The sequence below is a fragment of the Oratosquilla oratoria genome, unplaced genomic scaffold (genome assembly GCF_046742065.1).
Source record: "Oratosquilla oratoria isolate Oo_2021 unplaced genomic scaffold, ASM4674206v1 SCAFFOLD138, whole genome shotgun sequence".
Classification (NCBI taxonomy): Eukaryota; Metazoa; Arthropoda; class Malacostraca; order Stomatopoda; family Squillidae; genus Oratosquilla; species Oratosquilla oratoria.
Genome location: NW_027467494.1, coordinates 309,189 through 319,432, shown reverse-complemented (window position 1 = coordinate 319,432; position 10,244 = coordinate 309,189). Strand labels below are relative to the sequence as shown.

The 10,244-nt window shown below is 38.6% G+C and overlaps 1 protein-coding gene across 1 annotated transcript; it reads right to left on the bottom strand.

Moving 5' to 3' along the window:
• Positions 1-650: 650 nt before the first annotated feature.
• Positions 651-1,400, bottom strand: LOC143022682 (serine/threonine-protein kinase pim-1-like). The gene has a single exon (XM_076181014.1). The coding sequence runs from the start codon at positions 1,398-1,400 to the stop codon at positions 651-653; it is 750 nt and encodes a 249-aa protein (XP_076037129.1).
• Positions 1,401-10,244: the final 8,844 nt, after the last annotated feature.

Sequence of the window (10,244 nt, the reverse complement as noted above, 5' to 3'; positions counted from 1 at the left end):
TTAATTTTCTTTTTATATATAACTTCAGATTAAAAGGTGGTAGATTTTCCTGAAGTCCACCTAATCCACTCGATCATGGCTGTTGGTATAATTTATTCGGCTGAGGGAAGTCCCACGTGGGTCAATAGACACAAAATGTAAGCCCGGAAGAGACTTGTAAGGCTCGTCTCAAAATTGTTCCTGTATCAGGAAATCCTTTATTATTTTTCTTATCGAAACAAAGTATTTATTTCAACGAAAACTATATATATCTTGAGAAGGTGACTGGTAATTTTCATTCACGAACCGTGGACAAACCAAAATATTCTTCTTTTAAAGTATTCAGTTTTTTTCTTGTAATCTTCAGTCGACTTGCAACTGGAATCTCTTAAAGATATCATTTTAGTTTCGTAATCAAATTTAAAATTTTGTCTCGGTATAGAATATTTGTTGTGTAACTCATTTCTTTGTGAGGTTCTTGTTCAGTATGGCTCAGTGATGTCCTCCAAAGCTTCCGAGAAGCTATAATAAGTCTCAAGAAGGAGAGCCTGGGCATTGTATCGATCATAAACTTCCACAAGACTTTCCAACACGTCTTCTTCAAGATTTTCTCCACAAAACATGGCTTCAAATTAGCTCCAATCACCGTAGAAGGCAGCAGTAGTGAGTTCTCAAAGTCTTTTGACCCGTTTGGCTCTCTTGACTTTGAGCCAGGGGTGAGATTGGACGCCTCTCAGGTGAAGACGTTTCTCTGATTTGCTCTCGAGGCATTTTCTAACGAGCGTCTGGCAGCTCTTAGGGACGCCCTTCGGGAACTTGACTTCCCATTTGCCTCCATCATTTGGGTATTTCTTGCACGCGAGACGGAACAATAGTAATCCAAGACTCCATACAGCCGATTTTTCATGGCGATCGGCAGGAGTCTTAGAGTCTTTGATGAAGGTGCCCATACCGAAATCCGCAAGCTTTGCGGTCATTTTTCCGGTTCCTTCATTCCTGATGACGAGAATGTTAGCCATATTAATGTCTTGATGACACACTCCGGCTTTATGGCAGGCCATCACTGCTGTTAGAACCTGTGAGAAGACGTCTTTGGCGTCTTTCATGTTCAGCTCCCCATACTTCGAGGTGTAGTCAAGAAGATCCACTGCGCCCGGGATCAGCTCCATAACGATGAAAACGTGCCTGCGTTCAATGAAGAACTCGAGGAGCTTTACAACCTCGGGGATATGCTGAACTCTCTTCATAAGTGCGACTTCGAGGGGCATAGTCCTCTTCTTTGGGTCTGCCCAGTCGTACACTTCAGCCAAAGGTATTTTCTTGATGGCTACCTTGGCTTCGTCTTCGATCCGCTCGGCGGAGAAGACACTCCCGAAAGATCCTTCGCCGAGGAGTTCCTTGAAGATAAACCTTTTAGTCATGGTTCTTCCTTTCTTGAGTTCTTGAAGAACAATTCCATGGAGTCCATGGAGTGGACGTTTCGATCATTAAGAGTGATGCTGATAATCCACGATTCGAGAAATAGAATTGTGTACACGCACACGCACAATATATATATATATATATATATATATATATATATACAAATGTAATATATGTATACAAATGTAATATATATATATACATATATATATATACATATATATATATATACATATATATGTATATACATGAATGTAGAAACATATATATATATATATACATGTATATGTATATATACAAATGTAATATATATATGTATAATATATATATATACAGGTAGTCCTCACTTTACGCGCTAGATGCGTTCCAAAAGGCAGCGCGTAATGTGAATTTCGCGTAATGTGAGGAATTAAACTCACTACTTTGCTGTTACAAGTGTTTCCAATACCATAATCCTTCCTGCAGCTGAGCCACGAGCTAAGCATATAACCTCTGACCTGCCTTGTTGTTGTTGATTTACCACCACATATGGGATTACGGGTTAATTGGCCTTTACGCCTTGATAAGTAGCGTCCCTCTGCTGATCTGCACGCTGTTGTTGTTGTTGTTGTAGGGGCAGCTTATTGCGATTCAAGGATGAATAAATTTCTTTCAAGTTTTTTTCTACATTCATTTTTATTTTACTTTTATGAAAATAAAATTACCCTTGGACAATGAAAAAAATCATGGGTCAGGAAACCATCCCGCAAGCTGAGATGTTGCTCTCACACGTTTCCATACTGACAACAACACAACACTCACTGCTCGCTGTGTACTATTGTAGATTCCTAACTAGGCTTCACCCCCTGACGTGTCACTGCGCGCTATATCGGACTCGGTGTGTGTGTGTGATGTTTGTGGTGAGGCAGGGGCGGCAGGGTCATCGGGAGCGTCCATCTCCGATTCGGTGCCTGTCTCCGATTCGCTGGTTAGCTGACTTGGTGTGCGTTGTCGGAAGAAGTTTGTGATCGGCTGTTGTTTTGTCTTTTGTTGTTTTTCTTTTAACATAGCATTATAGCAAGCCATGTTCTCCATCACACGTCGTATGATGGTGCTGCTCCTCTCGACATTAGGATCATTCTCCTCTATGACCCTCATTGCATGCATCAACGAGTCCATACACTCAGACAAGTTGGCAGCTGTGAGGGCTCGCTGTGGTCCTGGTGATGCTGCTGCTGCTGCTGCTTCCTCTTTCTCCTCCATCATTTTCACTCTCTCTTTCTCGATGTCAAACAAATCTTCATTGGAGAGCTCTTGTGTGTGAGACTGAAGCAAGTTGTCGATGTCCTCCTCTTCCAAATCCTCGAAGCCAACTTGCTGTGCTAGACGCAGACTTTTAACGTTGGCTTTGGCTACATTGTCGTCTATGCTGAATCCTTTGAAGTCGTGGACGAATTGAGGACACAATTTTTTCCAGACTCCATTGCAGCATGATGTTGGCACTTCACTCCACGAATCCTTGATGAAGGTTAGAGCATCTTTTACCGTGAACTGCCGCCAATAATCACGGACTGAGATGTTTTGTTGCTCCGTCACTTTCACAAGGTTCGCCAATGTTGAACGTAGATAATACGCCTTGAATGTCGAGATTATCCCTTGGTCACAAGGCTGGATGAGCGAGGTCGTGTTTGGCGGTAAAAACACGATCTTGATGTTGTTGCTGATATCGGCCAGGTATGCTGGGTGACTTGGCGCGTTGTCCACAATCAACAAGATCTTGAAGGGGATGTTTTCTTTGTTGCAGTACACCTCCAGCTCCCTGTGCAGTTTATTCTTGAAATAATCGCCAAACACTGTCCCAGTCATCCAGCCCTTCGAGTTGGCGTACCAGTACACTGGCAGAAAGGCCTTGTCGTAACCCTGGCCAAAAAAAAAGAAACGTAAGATTTTATACGGTCTAAAAAATTCATTCGCACAATCTTTTGCATAGAAAATGGTAACATGGAATAAGGTTAGTTTTACAACTCTTACCTTGAGGGCTCGAGGATTCTCTGAGTGATACACAAGTGCTGGCTTGAGTTTGTAGTCGCCCTCTGCATTGGCCCCCAACAGCAGCGTTAAGCGGTCCTTAGATGCCTTGAATCCGGGGGCAGAAGCTTCCTCTTTGGAGATGTAGGTGCGGTTGGGTAGTTTCTTCCAATAGAGGCCGGTTTCGTCGATGTTGAACACTTGCTTTGATGAATAATTCCCGTCTTCTATAATTTTCTTGAGCTCTTCTGGGAATTCGGCTGCAGCTCGAGCATCAGCTGAAGAAGCTTCCCCAACCAACTTCAAATTATGAAAACTGTGCCTTTTTTGAAATTTATTAAACCACCCGTTGCAGGCAGAAAAAGGCTTCTTGTCCCCTTCAATGCTGTCATAAATAGACAGCGCCTTCACCTTAATCAGCGCCAAGCTAACCGGCACACGAGTCTTATTTTGATGCTCAATCCAAGTTGCAAGCATCTTCTCCATCCTTTCCATCTCCATAGGGCGAGAATATGATGACTTGTTAGCTTGTAGAGGCGTTCCTGATTTGGCAGCTTCACGAATCTTGGTGGAGTTTTGTTTTATGGTCCTCACCGTAGACTCGCTGAGGCCCATTGCCGCCACAATCACATTGTTTCTCTGCCCTTTATCTAACCTGTCCAGAACTTCCAGCTTTTGCTCCAATGTCAATGTCTTCCTTGCTTTCTTCTGCCTACCATCACAGGCTGGAAATGTCGCTGGGCGCTTGGGAGCCATGGTAAACAAGAACACTGATGATTTGATGAACACAGAGATGCTGACACAACGAAGCGTTGGTAAACAATGAGCTTGGTGGCGAGAGGGATGCGGAGGCTGGAATCAGCTAGCGTCACCTAGCGGCTGCCTTACGGAACTAAATCGCAGCCCGCGTATTTTAACTTTCCGGATTTCGCGTTACTCTGAGGAATTTGTGTAATGTGAGGAATACCCCCTAGTTTTGGACACCGCTTTAATGTGAAATCGCGTAATGTGAACCCGCGTAAAACGAGGATTACCTGTAGTTGTTTCACTTTGTACATACATACATATACCAAGGATTTTTCCCCCTTACAAGGGAGGTAGCCAAAAAGGAAAAGGCATATATAATATATGTATATATTTATATATATACATGTATATATAATATATGTATATATATGTATATATATGTGTATATATATATATATAAATATATATATATATATATATATATGTATGTATGTTTGCAAAGACAGACAAATATAGAGGAAGTCGCAAGGGGTCGAAACATCTGGTTCTCAATAAAGGTCCATACTTTAGTTATTAACGTTTGATTTTGCCAGATGACCTCCATATATGTATGTATATATATATATATATATATATATATTATATATATGTATATATATATACATATATTTATATATATATCTACATATTTATATATATATATATACATATTTATATATATATATATATACATATATGTATTTATATATATATATATGTGTGTGTATTTACCTAGTTGTATTTTACGGGAAGGGGAGCTATGCTCGTGGGGTCCCGTCTTCATATCTCATTTTATCTAAACTATTTTTAAATTCATGTATTGTTTTTGCACACACCACTTTCTCATCTAACTTGTTCCAACTGTCTATTACTCTGTGAGGAAAGTTGTTCTTTTTCAAATCTCTTCTATAGCTGTCTTTTTTATTTTATTTCCGTGTCCTCTTGTATTTCTGTCATCCCATTTTATCAGATTCTCTCTATCAGTAATTTCTATGCCTTTCATGATTCTGTAAATAGCTATCAAATCTCCTCTCTCTCTTCTTTGCTCTAGTGTCTGTAGTTCAAGTTTTTCTAGTCTCTCTTCATATGATAGTTTTGAGAGTGTTGGTGCCAGTTTTGTAATTGCTCTTTGTATTCTTTCAAGTTTTTTTATACATTTTTTTGTACTTGGTGACCATATCGTTGCTGCATATTCCAATCTTGGTCTTATCAGGGTGATTAGGATTTTCTTCACCATTTCTTCATCCAGGTATGTAAATGCAACTTTGATCGTTCTTATTAGATTATAAGTCTCTCCGAAAATCTTATTTATATGTTTCTCAGGTGACATATTATTCATAACAATGACTCCCAGGTCCTTCTCATTTTCTACTTTTTTGATTCCTTCTTCTCCCAATTTATATGCTCCTGTTATTCTGTTTTTGCTTTTTCCAAATTCCATTATACTACACTTTTTTGTATTGAACTCCATCTCCCATTTCCTACTCCATTCTTGTACTTTATTTAGATCTCTCTGTAGTGATTCACAATCCTCTTCAGTTTTCACTCTTTTCAGTAGTTTTGCATCATCTGCAAAGAAGCTCATATAGCTTTCAATTCCTTCATCCATATCATTAATATATATAGCAAACATTATTGGGGCCAGAACTGTTCCCTGCGGAACACCGCTTATTACTTCATCCCATTTTGAGTGCTGGTTTCTTATCACTACTCTCATTTTTCTTTCTTGCAAAAAGTCCTCCATCCAATTTAGTAGCTTGCCCTGTATTCCTCCTTCAGTTTCTAATTTCTTAAGCAACTTCTTATGTGGTACAGGTAAACGTCGACTTACGATGGCCGCGACTTACGATTGTTCGACTTTACGATGACGACGACGACGATGACGATATGATAATTTAACCCCTTCCATACGGTGCCGCACACGTAGGCGTCATGAGGAGCAAGTGGATTCGCGACGCTGCCATATCGGCGTCTTGATTATATTTATTGTAGTCGCCCCTGTGTTTTTACATTCTCTCAAATGTGCCCTAAATCCCATTCTCTGTGGTTTTCAAAATTCGCGGGTGAAAGAGAGAACGATCGATATAAGCGGTGACTATATTTTATGATGCGAGTATTATTACGTCACGTCGTACGGCTGGCATTGGCTGCTGCCCGCGAGATTTAAGTTCCGTACTGAAAATACATATTATAGTGTTTGAATATGGTAAAAAGGATAGAAATAATTAAATAAACTACTGTACATGTTTAATAGGCTATATTCAGTATCTCTGGTGGTTAATATACAGGTAGGCTAGGTACAGTGACCACGGAACAGAGTGGGGATCGACTTACGATGAGATCGTCTTACGATGGCTCTATCGAAACCTAATGCCATCGTAAGTCGACGTTTACCTGTACTTTGTCAAAAGTCTTTTGTAAGTCCAAGAAGGCACAGTCTGCCCAACCATCTCTTTCTTGTATTATTTCTATTAGTCTTGAATAGAAACATATTAAATTGGTGACGCATGATCGTCCTTGTCTGAATCCAAATTGCCTTGGATTTAACACTTTGTTTTTTTCTAAATATTTTACCCATCTACTTTTGATAATTCTTTCACAAAGTTTTCCTATTGTACTTGTTAGAGAGACTGGTCTATAGTTGGTAGGTTCTTCTTTATTTCCTCCTTTGTATATAGGTACTATGTTTGCTTTTTTCCAATCTTCTGGAACTTTTCCTTCTGTCAAGGAACTATTTAGTATGCTATGTATTTTGTCTGCCAGTTCATTCCTGCATTCTTTTAGTATCCAGTTTGCTATTTCATCTGGTCCATGCGATTTTCTGACATCAATATTACTCAAGTGTGTTAATATTTCATTCTTTGTTACTTTTATTTCTTCCATAGGGGGGACTTTCTCTTTCCATTCGTTCTCTTCAGGTTGTATGTTCTCCCTTGTAAACACTGATTTAAAATGTTTGTTCATAATTTCCGCCATTTCCATTTCCTCAGTGTATTCAACTCCCTCCTGTCTTAATTTCTCCAAGTCTTGTTTGTTTTTCAGTTTATTGTTTACAAATCTGTAGAATAGTTTCGGTTGATCTTTACACTTTTCTATGATATCTTTTTCATATTTTCTCTTTTCTTCTCTGCACATTTGTACATATTCATTTCTATAGCAGGTATATATATTCCATTTTTCAGGTCTTCTGTCTTTTTTCCATCTGGTCCAGGCTTTATCTCTTTTGTCTTTTAACTCCCTACAGCTTTTGTTGTACCAGCATTTTACATATTCTTTTTCTTGTTTTTGTCTTGGGACATACTTTTCCACTCCTTTTTTGTAAATTTTTGTCAAAATATTCCATTTCTCTTCTACTGTTGTTTCTTCTTTGTATATTTCTTCCCAGTTTTCTTGTTGAAAGAATTCTCTTATTTTATCAAAGTTTGTTTTTTCATACATCATTCTTCCTTTTCTGTATTGTTCATTTCTTTTCATATATTTTTCTTCATTAAGTTCCAGTTCAATCAATACGTGGTCACTTTTACTTATTGGTGTTTTATATTCAATTTTGTCCACTATTCTAGGTTCGGATGTAATTACTAGGTCTAGTTTCGATGGCTCTTCTTCATTTCTATACCTAGTGTTCTCCTGTATCCATTGTGTCATTGTATGGTCAGTAACCATCTCGAGTAGAGCGTTTCCCCATGAGCCGTCTCCACCCTTTACTGTCATTTCTTCCCAGCAGATTTCTTTGCAATTAAAGTCGCCCATCATAACTATTTTTCCTCCCTCTTCCATTATCTTGTTTAATGTTATCTTTGTGTCCTCTAACATACTTTTATGTTCACTCTCTTCCCATGAGGCTGTTTTTGGGGGCACATAATTTATCACAAACTTTCTGTTCTTCTTATCTCTGTCTTCTACTTCCATCATTATCATTTCTACTGTATTCTTTCCATATGTGACACCCTTCACGTTTATATCCTTCTTAGTCAGGAACATAACTCCACCCCCTTCCTTTTTCACTCTGTTTCTAATCCAATAATTATATGCATCATGTCCTACACTGTTGGGTGGTAGTGGACCTTTTAATTTTGTTTCTACAATTCCCATTATGTCTGGTTCTTTTTCTTTCAAATAATCATTCAGTTCATTCAATCCTGTTATTAATCCATCTATATTTGTGTAAGACACTCTTAGTTTTCTGTCACTTCCATTGTGTTCTCTGTTTCCCTTTTGTTTTTCTCTTGTATGTCGACTTTCTTCAGTTTCATATTCACTACTCTCCAATAGAATCTCTCTTTTTCTGACTCCGTTCTTATCTCGTTTTTTCCCTTTGCTTCAAGTCTTTTCTGTTTTTCTTCCTCTCCTTCCTCCTTATTCATTTCCCTTTTTATCCATACCTTTTTATATTGTTCACTTGTTGCTAGTTTCTCTGTTTTGGATAAGATATTCTCAGCCGTAGTTTGTGACCTGAATTTAATCTTGATTGGTCTGGTCTTGTCTGTACTATATTTCCCTAACCTGAATTTCTCTTCGATTTGTTTCATTATTTCTGGTTCATCTTCCTGAACTAATTCTAGTAAATTTCTTACTTTTTCATTTTCCTCTTTGATTCTTGTGGTTCTATCTGGGTTATGTTTCTCTTCCATTCCTAATATAATTATACATTTCTTTTTGTCTGCTAAGTCTCTTACTATATTCTCCTTCTGTCTCATCACTTTAATAACTGAGTTTTCAGTTTGTTCATTCATTTGCTGTCTGATTATGTCAGTGAATGCAACCTTGCTATTTTCATGAATTTTTTTCCAACCCTCCTTGTTCTCCATATTATTCTCCTTGTAGACTTTATTCTCATCTTTTACTTCTTTTAACTGTTGTTTTAATTCTTCAATTTCCTTAGTTAAGTTTTTGTTCGCCCTCTCTAGTTCTTCCAATTTTTCAATTCTTTGTATCATACTGTCAACATTACGTAACTTACGTTCCAAGTCCTCGATCACCTTATCAACTCTCTCCTCTAGTCTTATCAGTCGGGGGGGGGGGGGGGGGGTGTGTCCCCCCCACCCTCTTTAAATCCCTGGAACATATTCTCGTCACTTTCTACTGTATTGCTCCTCTCTATACTTCTAATCTTTACATTTTTATTAGCCATTTCGTCATCACTGAGCTGGTCCGGTGGTCGTTTCATGTTGACCTTACGCTTGTCTGCTTGGGCCAAGTCCTCCACTTCCTCATTTCCTTCCATTTCCCCAGCAATCCCTCCCCTTCTCCTCTTTTCCTACTTACCTACTGCTCCACGAGCAATTTCCCCCCACCCTGTAAATACAAAAAGGCACTTATCTTTGCGTTGGGATCCACAATCTGCAATTTTCTTCAGAACGTTCTTCAAGCCGTCCGTTCATTGAAAGTGTGTGTGTTTGTGTGTGTGTGTGTGTATCAAGGACTACTATTACACAGGTCGGTCACACCCAAATTCCTGGCTCCGCTAGCGGAGGCCATTGCTTTCTTTGTAACCTAACATTTTATATTGGACAAAACTAGAAACCTAACATTGTATATAGGACAAATATATCAACAATTGACTAATTCAGTGCAGTATAAGTTAATATAAATCTTTATAGTGAAATAAGAAAATGTTTTTAAGGCACTGTTATGCTTTGAAATACCCATTTTAGCCGGACTTAACATATATCATTGTATGAGGTTAGTGGACACTTTAAAGGAACCCAAGTTGCTGCTGTTTTACATTTAAAAAAATGAATTATAGTTAAACCTTTGTGATCGCAAAGAAACATTCACACAAATAAACAGACATAGAAGCAAAAGCTCACCAGACTGCAGCGATTAATCAGGAACGCAAGTTGCTGTTGTTTTCCATTTTACAAAATGGATTATAGTTAAACCTTTGTGATTGCAAACAAACATTCACACAAATAAACAGACATAGAAACAAAAGGTTACCAGACTGCAGCGATTAATCAGCGAGCCGGGCTTTCTTTACAAAGGTCTAAAGAAGGACTGCATTCTTCTGCTGGTCTTTCTCTAGGTTGTGGAGTCATTTCAGAAGAACA

Coding starts and splice junctions, on each gene's coding strand:
- LOC143022682 (XM_076181014.1), bottom strand. CDS start 1,400: ATGACTAAAAGGTTTATCTTCAAGGAACTCCTCGGCGAAGGATCTTTC.